The sequence below is a fragment of the Nerophis ophidion genome, linkage group LG03 (genome assembly GCF_033978795.1).
Source record: "Nerophis ophidion isolate RoL-2023_Sa linkage group LG03, RoL_Noph_v1.0, whole genome shotgun sequence".
Taxonomy (NCBI): domain Eukaryota; kingdom Metazoa; phylum Chordata; class Actinopteri; order Syngnathiformes; family Syngnathidae; genus Nerophis; species Nerophis ophidion.
The window spans coordinates 53,046,989-53,065,175 of record NC_084613.1 but is presented as its reverse complement, the minus strand read 5'-3'; the positions used below and the strand labels follow the sequence as shown (position 1 = coordinate 53,065,175).

The 18,187-nt window shown below is 41.2% G+C and overlaps 1 protein-coding gene across 7 annotated transcripts in view; it reads right to left on the bottom strand.

Moving 5' to 3' along the window:
• Nucleotides 1-18,187, bottom strand: part of ralgapa2 (Ral GTPase activating protein catalytic subunit alpha 2) — a 298,534-nt gene that overhangs the window by 113,810 nt on the left and 166,537 nt on the right. For all 7 annotated transcript variants that reach the window (XM_061895568.1, XM_061895569.1, XM_061895573.1 and 4 more), the window contains 3 exons: nucleotides 17,422-17,599; nucleotides 11,694-12,531; nucleotides 11,069-11,140 (listed from right to left, as the gene is read on the bottom strand). In XM_061895568.1, coding sequence (XP_061751552.1) covers nucleotides 11,069-11,140; nucleotides 11,694-12,531; nucleotides 17,422-17,599 — 1,088 coding nt within the window. The remainder of the gene's footprint in view (nucleotides 1-11,068; nucleotides 11,141-11,693; nucleotides 12,532-17,421; nucleotides 17,600-18,187) is intronic.

Genomic DNA, 18,187 nt, shown 5'->3' with positions numbered 1-18,187 from the left:
CAGTGGCGTGAGTCGTCGGCGCGGAGCTGGGATGGGCCTTTCGGCTGTTTTTGTCGTCGCTTCCGTCTGGACCGCTAGGTGGTCCTCGGCCAGTGTCACTGCTGCTTTTACGTCGGCAGAGCGGTCGTACCTCACCCACGCGGCTGTCCTCAGCGGGAGGGCGTCGATGAACTGCTCCAGCAGTATTTTTCCCACCACATCAGGATCTTGCCCGTTCGGCTGGAGCCACCAGGTTGCCGCATCTCGCATTTGCTGTGCCAGGACGAAGGGGCGGTCCTCTTGGCCCAACTTCATCGCCCGGAACTTCTTTCTGTGATCCTCCGGGCTGCTGCCGACCCGATCCACGAAGGTGTGGCGCAGGTTCGCGTACTGCATCCGGGCGGCTGCCGAGAGACTCAGCGCCCCCACCAGAAGCGGCAGAAGCTTCACTTCCCACTCTTCCTCCGGTGTCTGCATGAGGTCGCTTTGGCCTCGAAAATGTCCAAAAATGTGTGGGGGTCTTCTGCCTCCCCTATTCGCTGCATGGTGGTTGTTTCTCCCGCTCCTACCGTGGCTCTGTCCATTAGCCGTTGTATCAGCTGTGTCTGCTGCTGGCTCGCTGCAGACACCTCGGCCAGCACTTGCCCGAGCGCCTCCAGGGGTGTTGTGGTGGACAATCTCGTGGTCCGTTTGAGTTGGGCGCCAGTTGTGGAGGTTTCCTTCGTCTGCCCCGGGTTTCTTCGGCCAACAGTACCACACAGTCTCAGGATGTAGGTTTGACACCATTTTATTTTCTTTACAAAATGAATCTTGTTCAGTCTTTCTCCAGCTTTTCAGCTGTCTGCTCTCTCGTTCGTCTGTCCCTCCTCATGGTCTCCAGGGCTACTAATAAGGGGAACAGGTGATTAGATAACTTGTTCCAGCTGAGGTATCCACTCACCTGTTGGCTACTTCAGGGCCGGCCCTTGCACACACCTCGCCCGCAGGGAACGCGTGTAACACAGCCCTCTCCACACGCACGTTTTTGGAGGTGGGAGGAAGCCGGAATACCCGGAGGGAACCCACGCAGTCTCGGATGGAACGTGCAAACTCCACACAGAAAGTTCCCGAGCGCGGGATCAGACCCAGGACTACTCAGGACCTTCGTATTGTGAGGCACATGCACTAACCCCTGTTCCACCTGGATACAATATCTAATCACTAAAGTTGGCGCTCCTGGATGTAAACTAATGTCATGGGTGGATCTACACAGATATCGATTGTAACAATATCAAGTACAATTATCAAAGTATTTATTTGAAAGGAAGCAATATGTGCTAACTAACAACTAACTGCACATTTCCAAGTAAAATTATAACGTGGAGTTCCAAACGGCTCCATAGTGGGACCACTTCTTTTTATATTGATATATACATTACCTGGTGAACTTGTCAATTATTCATCACAATATAATTTTTGATGATGACACCAATTTTTGTCGCAAAAAAAACCTGAAAGCCTTTAAAATCCAAGATGGCAGCGCCCGGACGGGCTGAGGCTTGCAGAAGCTCTTGGTAGAAAGAGAACATTTGGCAAAAAATACCGGACAATTCGGCAAATTTCATGGCTGGCTTATAGGGTGGACACTCCGTGATAACTTACGACCGCCAGACAATTCTGGATGTGGATAGATTGGGCCGTTTTGGACTGAAAGATGCGTGTACTTTGGACCACCTCGCTAGCATGGGAATACTTCGCCGGCTATATCCAGCAGCCTTTGACGCAGCGGAGTATAGTACCAGCGGAGACCGTCAAAGGAAGACACGCAAGCGGTGTGATCGAAAGCAGAAGCGCGGATGCCGAGCGGGGCTAACAACAAAGCAAAAGGCTAATCCCCACAAAACACCGCTTCCTTCCATCCTGAAACTGGATTTAAATGGAAGACGTGAGCCTACTAGTCTGGGTGAGGAGTCAGTTAAGTTAGAACAAGTTTTTTCTGCTATGACTGTGTCAGAGTTGGATATGCGTTCAACTGAGGTGGCAAATTAAGATGCGTTCAGTTTCGCAGCACCAGGCAAACAATCGGAAAATTCCCGTCATATCAATTCCTATATATGGTCGTAATTATTTTAAGTGCACTACACATAATAAACACAACATTTTTAATATTGCTACTACGGATAATTTGATCAAAAACTCCTTAAAACAGCTCACTACCTATAATATGGGCTTTTTAAACATAAGATCATTGTCTCCCAAAATGTTATTAGTTAATGAGGTCATTAGAGACAACAATCTTAACGTCATCTGTATCAGCGAAACCTGGCTTCAACCAGACGACTTTTTTGGAGTAAATGAGGCATATCCTCCTAACTATACGAATGCGCATATTGCCTGTGCCCTTAAAAGGGGTGGGGGAGGGGGGGTCGCACTAATATACAACGAAAACTTCAACCTTAGCCCTAACCTAAATAATAAATATAAATAGTTTGAGGTGCTTACTATGAGGTCTGTCACACCGCTGCCTCTATACCTGGCTGTTATCTACTGCCCCCTAGAGCCCTAGTCGGACTTTATCAATGAACTCTCAGAGTTTGTTGCTTATCTAGTGACGCACACCGATAATATAATTATAATGGAGGATTTTAAAGGCCTACTGAAACCCACTACTACCCACCACGCAGTCTGATAGTTTATATATCAATGATGAAATATTAACATTGCAACATGGCCTTTTTAGTTTACTAAATTACAATTTTAAATTTCCCGGGAGTTTCATCCTGGAAACGTCGTGCAATGATGACGTGTACGCAAGACGTCACAGGTTTTTAGGAAGTATGAGCGCTACACACACACGCAGCTAAATGTCGTCTGCTTTAACGGCATAATTACACAGTATTTTGGAGATCTGTGTTGCTGAATCTTTTGCATTTTGTTCAATTAATATTGGAGAAGTCACAGTAGAAAGATGGAGTTGGGAAGCTTTAGCCTTTAGCCACACAAACACACGGTGATTCCTTGTTTAAAATTCCTGGAGGTGAAACGTTACAATGGATCAGAGCGCGGATAAGCCAACATGAATCAAGACGGAATGTCAACCAGCAGGTTTCGGTGAGAAAATTGTGGTTAAAAAGTCGCTTCTTACCGGAGAAAAGCTGAGCTTGTGTCGTCCATAGCTGCCGTTGACTCCCCTGAGACACTGCGCGTCAACACACCAGTGGAGACACCCTTCCGACTATCAGGTACTATTAAACTCACTAAAACACTAGCAACACAACAGAAAGATAAGGGATTTCCCAGAATTATCCTATTAAATGTGTCTAAAAATGTCGGAATCCGTCCCAATCGCGTTTTTTTTTTCACTTTTTTTTTTTCTTCTTCTGGTCTGTCGCTATCAATATCCTCAAACACGAATCTTTCATCCTCGCTCAAATTAATGGGGAAATTGTAGTTTTCTCGGTCCGAATAGCACTTTTTGTCGGAGGGTCCCATTAAAATCAATGTGAATATGTGAGGAGCCCCCACACTTGCGACGTCATCGTCTGCGACTTCCGGTAGAGGCAGGGCTTTTGTCTTAGCACCGAAAGTTGTGAACTTTATCGTGGATGTTCTCTACTAAATCCTTTCAGCAAAAATATGGCAAGATCGCGAAATGATCAAGTATGACACATAGAATGGACCTGCTATCCCCGTTTAAATAAGAAAATCTCATTTCAGTAGGCCTTTAATATCCGTATGAATACCCCATCGGACCCACCGTACGTGGCGCTCCAGACTATAATTGATAGCTGTGGTCTTACACAAATAATAAATGAACCCACGCATCACAACGGTAATACGTTAGAACTAGTGCTTGTCAGGGGTATCACCGTGTCCAAAGTTATCTGATCATTACCTTATAATATTCGAGGTTCAGACTCATGTTCGGCAAGCTAATAATAATACCTGCTATAGAAGCCGCAACATTAATGCTGCCACAACAACAACCCTTGCTGGCCTACTGCTCTCGGTAATGGCACCATTCCCAAAGTATATGGGCTCTATTGATAACCTCACTAACAACTTTAACTACGCCCTGCGCGAAACCATTGATAGTATAGCACTGCTGAAGTTAAAAAAAGACTTCAAAAAGGTGTACCCCATGGTTTACAGAAGAAACTAGAGCTCATAAATTATCATATAGAAAGCTGGAACGCAAATGGCTCGCGACTAAACTTGAGGTTTACCATCAAGCATGGAGTGATAGTTTAATAACTTCTAAACGCATGCTTACCTTAGCTTAAGCTAAATATTACTCAAATCTCCTCTGCCTTAATAAAAACGATCCTAAATGTTTGTTTAGTACTGTAGCATCGCTAACCCAACAAGGGACTCCTTCCAGTAGCTCCACCCACTCGGCAGATGACTTAATGACATTTTTTAATAAGACAATAGAACTCATTAGAAAGGATATTACAGACAATGCGTCCCAGCTACAACTGGGTTTTATTAACACAGATACGACTGTATATACGGCGGATACTGCCCTCAAAAATAGTTTCTCTCGTTTTGATGAAATAACATTAGAAGATTTGTTACAACGTGTAAATGGAATAAAACAAACAACAGGTTTACTTGACCCACTTCCTGGGAAACTTATCAAGGAGCTCTTTGTATTATTAGGTCCATCAGTAGGGGTGTAACGGTACACAAACATTTCGGTTCGGTACGTACCTTGGTTCAGAGTTCACAGTTTGGTTCATTTTCGGTACAGTAAGAAAACAACATAATATACATTTTTTGATTATTTATTTAACAAATTTGCTAAATCTTCCACCCAAAAAAATGTTTCTTAGTGGAATATTTGATGTGAAGTAATCTGAAACTTGGATAAGTCAATAATTCATAATAACATTGATTTTGATTCAATATTATGTTTTGAGCAATGGCAGTTTGAAAGAAAAAAAAAAGCTTTGTTTTATTAGTCAACGTTGCAACTTTTACTAAATTATATTTAGCCTCTAAGCTTTTTTATTTCACTTTTGTTTATGTTTTTGTTCATTTTCATTGTATTTTTAGAAAGTGCCGTGGGCTTTTAAAACATTGGCCTACGGGGCACACTTTTGACACCCCTGCTATAGATAATAAAAAATAAAATCTGATAAATCTATGGATACAAAGCAGAGCCTGGCGACGCATGCGTATTTATCATAACTGTCTCGCTCTCTCTGTCTCTGCCCCTCCCTCACGATTGCTGCTGCGAACACCACTTTTTTTTTTTTTTTTAACCCCTTCTTAACCCTAAACGTACATTGAAAATACACGCAACCTTAACTTAAAATGCCGGAAATTCTAGGTATTTAAAAAACTCCACCTGGACAGCCCCGCAAAGAGGACATGTACGGTGAAAAGAGGAGGTATGGTCAGTCTATCATAGCCCAGTCATTGCTAGCATGCTGTGCGTTGTTGTTTTTTTGATTGATTTAAATTTTTATTAGTAGATAGTACAGTACAGTACATATTCCGTACAATTGACCACTAAATGGTAACACCCGAATAAGTTTTTCAACTTGTTTAAGTCGGGGTCCACGTAAATCAATTCATGGTGCCTTGGTGTGTATTGTTTACACAATGTGCGGTGCGCTACTTAATATGTCCTTGTCGTTTGGTAGACCTCCGAACTGAACCGAAACCCTCGTACCGAAACGGTTCAATACAAATACACGTACCGTTACACCCCTATCCATCAGTGCTAATAATTATAAACGTATTACTTTCCTCTGGTACTGTTCCCCTAGCATTCAAAAAAGCGGTTATTCATCATCTCCTTAAAAGACCTAACCTCGATCCTGACCTCGTGGTAAACTACCGACCGGTGTCTCACCTTCCCTTTATTTAAAAAATCCTCGAAAAAATTGTTGCGGAGCAGTTAAATGAACACTTATCGTCTAACAATCTATGTGAAACCTTTCAATCCGGTTACAAGGCAAATCACTCTACGGAGACAGCCATCGCAAAAATGACCAATGATCTACTGCTAACGATGGATTCTGATGCGTCATCTATGTTGCTGCTCCTCGATCTTAGCGCTGTTTTCGATACCGTCGATCATAATATTTTATTAGAGCGTATCAAAACACAAATTGATATGTCAGACTTAGCCCTGTCTTGGTTTAACTCTTATCTTACTGACAGGATGCAGTGCGCCTCCCATAACAATGTGACCTCGGACTATGTTAAGGTAACGTGTGGAGTTCCCCAGGATTCGGTCCTTGGCCCTGCAACTCTTCAGCATCTACATGCTGCCGCTAGGTGACATCATACGCAAATACGTTGTTAGCTTTCACTGTTATGCTGATGACACCCAACTCTACATGCCCCTAAAGCTGACCAACACGCCGGATTGTAGTCAGCTGGAGGCGTGTCTTAATGAAATTAAACAATGGATGTTCGCTAACTTTTTGCAACTCAACACCAAAAAAAAGGAAATGCTTATTATCGGTCCTGCTAGACACCGACTTATATTTATTAATACAACTTTAAAAATTTGACAACCAAACAATTAAACAAGGCGACTCTGTAAAGAATCTGGTTATTATCTTCGACCCAACTCTCTCGTTTGAGTCACACATTAAGAATGTTACTAAAACGGCCTCCTTTCATCTCCATAATATCACTAAAATTCGCTCCATATTGTCCACTAGTAACGCCGAGATCATTAGCTATGCGTTTGTTATGTCTCGTCTCGATTACTGTAACGTATTATTTTCGGGTCCCCCATGTCTAGCATTAAAAGATTACAGTTGGTAGAAAATGTGGCTGCTAGACTTTTGACAAGAACAAGAAAGTTTGATCATATTACGCCTGTACTGGCTCACCTGCACTGGCTTCCTGTGCACTTAAGATGTGACTTTAAGGTTTAACTACTTATGTATAAAATACTACATGGTTTAGCTCCAGCCTATCTTGCCGATTGTATTGTACCATATGTCCCGGCAAGAAATCTGCGTTCAAAGGACTTCGGCTTATTAGTGATTCCCAGAGCCCAAAAAATGTCTGCGGGCTATAGAGCGTTTTCATTTCAGGCTCCAGTACTCTGGAATGCCCTCCCGGTAACAGTTCGAGATGCCACCTCAGTAGAAGCATTTAAGTCTCACCTTAAAACTAATTTGTATACTCTAGCCTTTAAATAGACCAGTTGATCTGCCGTTTCTTTTCTTTTTCTCCTCTGTCCCACTCTCCCTTGTGGAGGGGGTCCGGTCCGGTGGCCATGGATGAAGTACTGGCTGTACAGAGTCGGGACCCAGGATGGACCGCTCGCCTCTGTATCGGCTGGGGACATCTCTGCGCTGCTGATCCGCCTCCGCTTGGGATGGTTTCCTGTTGGCTCCGCTATGGACGGGACTCTCGCTACTGTGTTGGATCCACTTTGGACTGGACTCTCATGGTTGTGTTGGATCCACTATGGATTGAACTTTTACAGTATGTTAGACCCGCTCGACATCCATTGCTTTCGGTCCCCTGGGGTGGCGGGGTGGGGGCGGGTGGGTTGCCCACATATGCGGTCCTCTCCAAGGTTTCTCATAGTCATCATTGTCACTGTCCCCGACGTCCCACTGGGGTGAGCTTTCCTTGCCCTTATGTGGGCTCTACCGAGGACGTCGTTGTGGTTTGTGCAGCCCTTTGAGATACTAGTGATTTAGGGCTATATAAATAAACATTGATTGATTGATAAACAATTGTCAATAGTGAATTAGTCCAAGTATATACTTATTTAAATGTTGTAGCGGGGTATTAATTGTTCTCATCACCAGATTGGGGATTGGTGCATAGGTCGGATTAGACCAGTTATAAGGGAAGACCCTTCCGTGGGAATATGGTTGTTGATGTGGAAAGAAGTCTGATATTAAAACTCACCCGCTCAAAACTACTGCTCTCTCGCCTCATTATCTCAACTCCCATAGGCGCAGTTGGATGTTCCAACAGGACAATGAGTCCAAACACACGTCAAAAGTGGTAAAGGAATGGCTAAATCAGGCTAGAACTAAGGTTTTAGAATAGCCTTTCAAAATTTCTGACTTAATTGCGTTGACAATGCTGAAGAAACAAGTCCATGTCAGAAAACCAATATATTTAGCTGAACTGCACCAATTTTGTTAAGAGGAGTGGTCAAAAAATCCACCAGAAGCTTGCCAGCAGCTTGTGGATGGCTACCAAAAGCACCTTATTGCAGTGAAACTTTCCAAGGGACATGTAACCAAATATTAACATTGCTGTATGTATACTTTTAACCAGGCAGATTTGGTCACATTTTCAATAGTTTGTTTTACTACTGTCTGTTTAACTTTGTGTCGGGAGGAGGAGTCGCAGCCCCGCTTTAGCGTGTACCTCTTGCTTGGTGTACTTGCTCGCCCCGGTGTAAACCATTTGCTTGCCTAACAAAATTACTATTGCGACATCTAATGGATACATTTAGAACAGCAGTTTCTTTAATTAAAAAATGCAGCTTAATTTTACACTTAGCAAACTCGTCGCATTCAACCTGTTTGCGGGCCTTATCTAGTAAGCGGGCCGCATGTTTGATATCTCTTATATACAAGGTAGATAGCCTCGACTTGGTCATTTGAAAAGTAGCTCACCAGCTGAAAAAGGGTGGGAAACCCTGCTGTAACTTATTACCATGTAGCATTATCTTCTTCTGTTATTGTGTATTTACATTCCGACATAGTTAAATAGGCTGAAATGTCCGTAATCGCCCCCTAGTGTACGAGAAGCACACTGCGTATGGCCAACGGTCATATTAAAGATAAGAGCATGGAACTTGAACATCACATGTAGCTCTAAAAATAGAAGAAACTAAATTATTTGACAAATCAGACTAATTTAGTGCGTAGAAATGTACTGACTGTAAAAAGTGACATGAGGTCAGAAAAGACAGCACAAATCTTCAATTAATACTTTCAAATTAATAAAAAGAACATTGTTATCATGTGCTGCCATCTGAATCAGTAGAAACGCTTCCATTTCAGCCAACAAAAATTCCACTTACAACTAGGGTTTTTTTGTGTCTTACACACACACACACACACACACACACACACACACACACACACACACACACACACACACACACACACACACACACACACACACACACACACGCACACGCACACGCACACGCACACACACATACACAAAACAATTGCAGCCTAAGAACCATTAACAAATAGATACAAAAAAAATCTAAAGTTACTCAATACTTAAGTATTTTTTCTACGGAATACTTACTCATATAATTATTTTGATGACTACTTTTTACTTTTACTTGAGTCATATTACTTTAAAGTAACTGTATTCTTAGTTCAGTACAATTTTTGGGTAGCCACCCCTGCATACAATACCTCAGGTATGTCAACCAAATAATAAGCCCACAAGCTAGCAAAAATTAATACAAAATAAAAGTCTTTGGAGAGCTTATTTGCAAATGGAAAAAGGCCACGGCTCCTAATTATTCAGCGTTATGGTGAGTTGGATTTTTCATGCACTCCTTATTGCTGTATTTAACTACCACACGTGAAAGGTTGGTCCGTAAAAATAATGCCTACATAAACCGGTCTCTGGCGCAAAAAAAGTCAGGGACCCCTGATGTAGACCACAAGGAAGTGTTTTAAAAGTAGAAAAAAAATATATAATATGACCCATTTAGGACAAACAAAACTGAAAACATGGATTACTGGTACCATGTCAGGGACCCCTGATGTAGACCACAAGGAAGTGTTTTAAAAGTAGAAAAAAAATATATAATATGACCCATTTAGGACAAACAAAACTGAAAACATGGATTACTGGTACCATGTCAATCAATGAATGAATCAATGAATCAAACTAAATGATAAATGTCTAAAATGGCTTCAGCAACTCACAATGACATCTCTGATCTAAACCCATAAGCGGGCAAGGAACACTCAAAAGACCCAGGCTGTGAAAAAAGAATTAAGCTTGAGAAGGGTCTGCAGATTTACTCCAAGCTGATCGGCTACTATGGTTGTCGAGTGGGTATAATCATTGAATTGTTTAATTAATAGACTGTGTTCTGACGAGACCAAGACAAACGTATTAGGTTCAGACAGTGACAAGCGTGTGTGACGCCAACCAGGTGAAGAGTATCAAGATTAGTGTATCTTGCCTACACCCAGGCATAGTGCTGGTAGTGTCATGGTCTGGGGCTGTAAAAGTGCTGTCGATACCAGGGAGCTATTGAGGTATGTATGAATGCCAACATGTTTTGTGACATACTGAGGCAAAACATGATCCCCTCCCTTTGGAAAACAGACAGCAGTCCAGTCCAGTATACCTCCATAATAATGACATTAAACACACCTCCAAAATGTTCGCTGCCTGGCTAAAGAAGAAAAGGATAAGATGATAGACTGACAAATTATGTATCCAGACATAAACTCTTATAAGCATCTATGCAGCATCCTCAAACAGAAGGTGAAGGAGAACAAGGTGTAAAACATAGTCATCATTGTCACCAACGTCCCACTGGGTGTGAGTTTTCCTTGCCCTTATGTGGGCCTACCGAGGATGTCGTAGTGGTTTGTGTTGAGGTTTGTGCAGCCCTTTGAGACACTAGTGATTTAGGGCTATATAAGTAAACATTGATTGATTGATTGATAACATCCCTCAAGTCTGTGATGTCAACATAGAGAAAACGGAAGAGGATTTTATTGGCAACCTAAAAGCCTCTAGCGAATCCATGACCAAAAATAGTTAAGGCAGTGCTGGAAATTAATGGTAGCCACACAAAATATTGACACTTATATCTCAATTTGTAAATTTTGACTTAGGTGTGTCTTTGCTTTTGTTGCCAGCAGTTTAAACATTAAGGACTGTGATGAATTATTTTGAGGGAACAATAAGTTCACACTTCTGTACAAGCTGTACACTGATTACTTACGGCTCCAGTGTTATCACATTGAAATAAATCTAATAAAACTAATACATTATTTGAAATGATAGATAAGGGTGACAATTAAAGTAAAGCAGCCATATTCCTAAAAAAATAAAGCTTTTTAAAGGTGGTTTCACAAATAATTCACAAACATAGTATATATGGAATTAAACTTACCACTGTCTGGAATCCAAGTTCTTTAGTTCCCTTAACAATTTGGAGTTCTTCTTCAGCAAATGGAAACTTTTCCTGGTTGACAAATAAAACAAAACAAGTATAGAACCTAATTAACTGTCACTAATAATGAATATAATATCATGAAAATAATAAACAGTGTTGAAATTGGTTTTGAGGGGAAATCTTACAGAGTCCATATTAAAGTCTACAATATAGTATGATCGCGTGTGAGTGTGTTCAAATGTTTTGCCTTGCTGTTAGGATTAATGTAAAAAGGCACAGGTGCAAACTACAATCTCCCACAAGCTGTGTGCCTGTTGCGCCATCCCCCATTAAGAGGTGTAAGGTTTTTCATTTACGAGTGGCACTGCAAAGAAGTGGCAGTACAAGGTAGACTTTGGTGAAAACAGCTGGGCACTTTTACCCTGTGGAGGGGAGATTAACTGCACTCCATTGTTTTTTTAAGTAAGAGTTAGAAGTACATTGAAAATGAAGGTGTCATAAATACATGCAAATATGGGGAGCAAGACATAAACACGATTAATTCAAGTTTGCTTGGTTTTGCGATCACAGTCTGCTTTTATGTAAGGCTCAACAGAGTCGGTTAGGAAAAATAGCAGCATACCTTCGGTCCCAGGAGTTCATTCCAAGATCATTAAGCAGCAATCGACAAAAATAAAAAGGTGCTTTGGGTTCCTGGTGGGACGGCTCCCTCATGCCGGCAGCCTGAAAGCTAACATCAGAGTCCCACCTTCGCACCTGCTCTTCCTCCTGTTGAGTCTGGCGGAGAATGGCACCAAGGATGGCGTCCTCTAGCTCTAGGTTCATGCCTAAGGGTGACGGGGCTGGCTGGTTTAGTTTGAAATGAGACTGGGGCAGGCATTCTGGGCTGGCCTGGCCAAGTTCCTCTAAAAGTTTATCAAGGACATCCACCTCTTCTACATCGCTTGAGTCGGAGAGGGAATCTGAGACTGAGGAATGATACTTGGACCGCCCTCTTGTTGGAGAACTGGGCAATGTTTTGCTGTGTAGGGGAGTAGTAGATGGCAAAAATGTATGATCCACTGAATTAAAAACTCCAGTATGATCAGAGTCTTCCTGAGTGGTTGCAAACAGAATCGACCCATCCCACGCGTATTTGCCTGAAATGTCACGCACAATGATGCGCACCTGGGAGGACCGGTGAGGGGTTGGGTGTCCGACAGAGGGGGACTCAGCAGGAATCTGCAGGTAGGACACTAGTGTGGTGTCATTGAAAACAAATAGCTGCAAATTGGGGCTTTTGAAGACCTCTGAGGACATCTCGGATGACTCCACGTATGGATTGTCGTGATTTTCACTCACTAGACTGTGAAGGAGGGCAGGGCCTCCACTCAGAGGATGATGGCCCAAATGATTTACCAGATGTGTCATGACCATCCTTGCTGTCAGGGGAATCAGCTCCATGCTGCGTCGACGCTTTTCTGGCAAAAAAAATGAGGGCCATGAGATAAATATACAACGCACAAGTTTGAGACAATCACAGAAATGCCTACAAGGCAATGTAGTAAAAAACATAATTTATAATAAATATCATCCTGACTTGACTAAACACATTTCAAAAGCCCCGGATTTATGTGTAGACATGCTATTATATATATTTTTTACACACACACACACAGCAGCATCTGAATTATGACTACTAATAAGTGTATTTCATTCATTTCTCACAATAGCTTAGCCAGCACGACTCTAAGTAGGTAGCATCTAATCATAGGAGACAACTCTGAAAAGCCCATTGAGTCTTCTTATAATGGACAAGTGTTTAGACTGGCCGCACGCTAATGAGAACCTCCATCTTTGCAAGCTACTGAATGAGACCCTACTCTGTGAATTGCATTTATGTAAATGCATGTTTTTTTACACTAAAGTGAAAAGCATGCTGGGCTTCTTTATGCGGTGATGTACGAAAAACAAGAAGATGCACTCTTGCATTGTGACAGTGCTATCAATACCATCATCCCCCATCAAAGTGGGAAAAGCTCTTTAGAAAGCAGGCCAAGCTGCATTAGAGATATGCAGGCCCTTTGATGTGACTTGATCAATATGAGGTGGGGGCTTGAAAATAACTAGACCGGCACTCTTTGGTTTGCCCTTTTGATAGTGTTTCGTTATTTCGACGAAAGCCGTTGCAGCTGTGCATTACAAAGAAACGGTGAGTTGGAAATTCGAAAGCAGACCATACTTTCCAAATTCTCACAATGTTTTAGTGCAAATGTTACATGGATCTGGGTTCACGATGCTTTTTCAATCAATCAATGTTTATTTATATAGCCTTAAATCCCAAATGTCTCAAAGGACTGTACAAAACATTACGACTACGACATCCTCAAAGCTTAGGTTTGAGTGGGAGGGAGCGACGGACCAGGGCAAACTTTGGTCCGAGGGCCACATATAACGTGTTAAGCTTTTTAAAATGTTTTTCGTAGATCTTTAAAACTGAAGAAATTCAAAATCAATGCTACTTTCAAATTACAGCAAGTTTTCAACTATCAAAATTATTCCAATGGTTTCTGAAGCAATACATTCTGCACTTCCTAGTGATATGAAGGTCATTACGGTAATCATACACACTGCATCACAACAGCTCCAGAACGACTAGGCTTGAGAGAAAGTGTGGATGAAAGTCTATTTTAACAGCGGGCAGCAAATGTGATTTTTGTGACGAAGTGAGACACGGAATGAAGCTTTTGACAGCAAAGTTCACCAAAAAATAGATGTTATAAAGGGCTGTCTTTAACCAAGGATTTTTAGTCTAATATAATTTGTTTGATTTTGACCATCTTCGAAGATCAGTCGAATTTGTGGTGCTTTTTTTAAAGAAAAAAAAAAAGATGGTTATATGTTGTAGTGTATGATAACTGTGGTCAGTAGGTGTCAGTAACATACTGGATGCGCTCTATCATTTATACTTTATACACAATCACTCTCCTAAAGTTGATTAAATATATTTATCAAATTAATATGTTCCTTCATTTAAAGTGAACAAAAAAAAGATCTCATTTGGGAATTTTTCCACCACACAAAAAGTTTAAACCCCAGTTTGTGACGTCTGCTCTGGTGCAAAGCGCTCTAATGACATCAAACTTGACTAAAATAAGGAAATAAAAGTGATAAAGTTCACGTATATAAAACTTTGGAAAGATTATCATTACCTTTTCCCAGAGGAACGCTACACTTCCGGTGAGGTGGTGTGTTGTGGCACCCATGCTGTGTCCAATAACGAGTGAGCTTAACTGCCAGCCAGAGGCACGCAATAGCACGATGAACTCCATGTGTGTGACAACAGCGCGTCCCGACAAGCCTCAATCACGTCATCAAAGTGGAAACATCCTCTCAGTACTATTAATAAATATTTCTGTTTGCAGACGAATAGATTGTATTTAATAGGAGATGTGGGAGGTCAAAACACTCCAAAAGATTTTACAGACATGAAGTCACACAAGGAAGCAGGACGGCTGAAAGTGACAACCGAAACCAAGACTTACTCCTTACTCTCTAAAAAATACTTCTCTGCATACAAGAAAATTTTACTAACATTTACGAAAAACATGATGAATGCAATCAGTTTACCTTCCCAACACACCTGCAGTACTCTGGGTCCTCAGCACGTATTAACTCGCCTTCCCACGAAGGAAATGACACTATTTTCAAACAATTAGACTGTGAGAATGAGTATTGAGTCAGACATCATCGGATCGAATCGTCAAATCTCCGACTATTTGCAGAGAGCCCTAATTTCATCAGGCATTTGGGTGTTTTTTTTTTTAGCTGTTTGCTTTTAAGAGATCCATCCATCCATTTTCTACCGCTTATTCCCTTTTGGGGTCGCGGGGGGCGCTGGCGCCTATCTCAGCTACAATCGGGCGGAAGGCTGGGTACACCCTGGACAAGTCGCCACCCTCATCGCAGGGCCAACACAGATAGACAGACAACTTTCACACTCACATTCACACACTAGGGCCAATTTTAGTGTTGCCAATCAACCTATCCCCAGGTGCATGTCTTTGGAAGTGGGAGGAAGCCGGAGTACCCGGAGGGAACCCACGCATTCACGGGGAGAACATGCAAACTCCACACAGAAAGATCCCGAGCCTGGATTTGAACCCAGGATAGAATACAAAAAATGTTTTGGCTTTTAAGAGATGGTTTGTCAAAACATTTTTTGTATTCTATCATTTATTACTGTGTGCATTTTTTTTTTTTTTAAATGATCATGTATTCTTTTATAATTTTTTAAAGGTATCTTTGAAGGTTGTACCGTCAATTTTATTGTACCTGTTGCAATGCCAATAAATACACTAATGCCAAGCAAACCAGATGTTTAAAGTATTCCTTATAAAAGAGGACCCAAGCACAGACAGCAGACTGTATGAGACTTTTGCAGCTAGAAGAAGACCCACAATTGCAGGTGAACTATACAAAATTTTTTCAAACCAATGTGGTCCGGCGCGCAAGTCAGAATAATTGTCTACCACTGGCCTAATGGAATCACAAGGTCACAACATTGGAAAAATAAGGCATTTCTATTTAAACCTCATAATGGGTCTTTTTTACAAAAGGATGAACAACACTAAATGAACACATTTTTATACTTTTAATAGACCATTTTCTAAATGGATGGACTACTTAGAATGAACTCTTACAGCTAACTTTTGGGAATATAAGAGTAGTTTATTACCTGTCTTTTCAGCTCATTGCCAAAGTGCCTAAATCTTTAGCCAAAATTAGATTTGTTTCATGCAACTAACGAGCATATACAACTCAAATATCAGTATTTTTTATTCAATAAATAAAGGGTTTGTATGTTCTCTATATCCAACATCATGTATTATTCTAACTGATCTTTTTTGTAACACCGTTAATGAATGAAGTGTACTTTTGTAGTTATTTCCTCATATTTCTACACAATAACTCAGATATGGTAACACTAGCGAGCAATAGAGAATATGGAGTGATTTTTGGTCTATAATATTCATCCATCCATCCATTTTCTACCGCTTGTCCCGTTCACGGTCGCGGGGGTGCTAGAGCTTATCTTAGCTGCATTTGGGCGGAAGGCGGGGTACACCCTTGACAAGTCGCCACCTCATCACGGGGCCAACACAGATTGACAGATAACATTCACACTCACATTCAGCCCCCTGGGCCAATTTAGTGTTGCCAATCAACCTATCCCCAGGTGCATGTCTTTGGACGTGGTAGGAAGCCGGGGTACCCAGAGGGAACCCACCTAGTCACAGGGAGAACATGCAAACTACACACACAAAAATCCCAGGGGCAGGATCGAACCGAGGACCTCTGTATTGTGAGGCTGATGCACTAACCCCTGTGTCACCGTGCTGAACATATTTTGCTTTATTCATTGTTGATGTGTTTCTTCCTACTTTTTGTAGTATATTTTTTACATGAGATTTCCAGTTCAATTTATCATCAATCATTATACCTAGAAATTTGGTTTCATTTACTCTTTCAATTTCTATTTTGTCTATTTATATTTGTGTTTGACTTTCTCTTCTACTGTTACATATAGCACTATTTTAGTTTTACTGAGATTCAAAGATAGTCTGTTTTTGTCAAACCATCTTTTTAATTTGTTTATTCTGTTATTATTTGTATTAACTTCTGTGTGTTCACCCCTGAATAAAACACTGTTATATAATCTGCAAATAATACTAACTTTAAATATTTTGTAACTTTACAATTTCTATAGAGATTGAACAATTTTGGTCCTGTTATTGATCCCTGAGGTACACCGCAGTGGAGTGTATTTTGAAGCTCTTTCATTCAAACTGCTCCACAACCATGGGCAGGACCAAGAAGCTGTAAAAGTACCTCGGGGGCATGTTTGTAAACCTGCACAAGACTGATATGCACTCAGCTTTTAGTCCGAGGTAAATTGTTTGTGTCCAGAGGCACAGAACCACATGTGTGAATGCAGCCGATGCAAACGACATACCAGGAGTTACGATGCTAATTTTTAACCATTAAAAAATAAAACAGTCAATCAACTAATAAATATATGATGAATGAAATAGGATTTATATTGAAAACACGATTCTAAAAAAGATTAATTAGTTTTTCCAAATGCAAGTTTTGTAAAAGAGTCGTCATTATATGTTACACTCAAATTGGTACACTTCTGTATGTGTAACTTGATCTAAATCTTCTTGACCCATGCACCTTCAAGTTCCGTGAAAATCAGTTTTGTATTTATTTTGTTTTACATAGTGTTGCGTTTGCCAGACCTAAGACTATTTTGGTTTGGTAGTATAACAATGTCATAAGAGTTGCAAACTTCTCAAGCCCTTTACCCTCTGCTACGGTGAGCAAGCTGCCAAAGTCTGTGGTTGTCGGCTGGGAGGGTGGTGGCTCAAAGCTCTTAACTTGTCCCAACATGAGGTCGTAGTCCGTGGACAAGTCTGCCAGGCTGAGGAGGTAGTGGCTTTGCTGAGTGTGGAGCGTGGAGCCTGACACACAGCAGTGCAGCACCTGATGAACAAATGAAAGGTGACAACACTTGATTATGTCCACATATTGCACCCCAGGAAGAGGTGCATTGATGGCAAAATTGTACCAGTCCTGTGCATAGACACTGCTTGATTAGATATTATAGTGTATGGCGAAGATAATGCACGGTGATGACAAAGGCTGTGAATCTTTGGGCACCACACAATTCAATTCGATTCTTGGGGTTAACAATTCGATTCAGAATCAATTTCCAAACAATTCTCAATTAAAAAATGATATACTTTTTTAATAACATTGGATGTCAGTTCTATGATTAACTACAGTCCTCCACAAAATAAACAGCTCTGATCAATTTATTACTTAATGTAAAACAGGTTTTGCTTAATAATCAATCAATCAAAGTTTACTTATATAGCTTTTAATCACAAATGTTTCAAAGGGCTGCACAAGCGACTCAGATCCCACATCAGGGCAAGGAAAAATTCAACCCAATGGGAACAACTAGAAACTTTCCCACGCTTCCCAAACATTTAATAAAGTGAAATACAAATAGGGCAACAAGCCATCACTTCTCTTTTCTAAAGTAGATATGTAAATCAAATATGACCA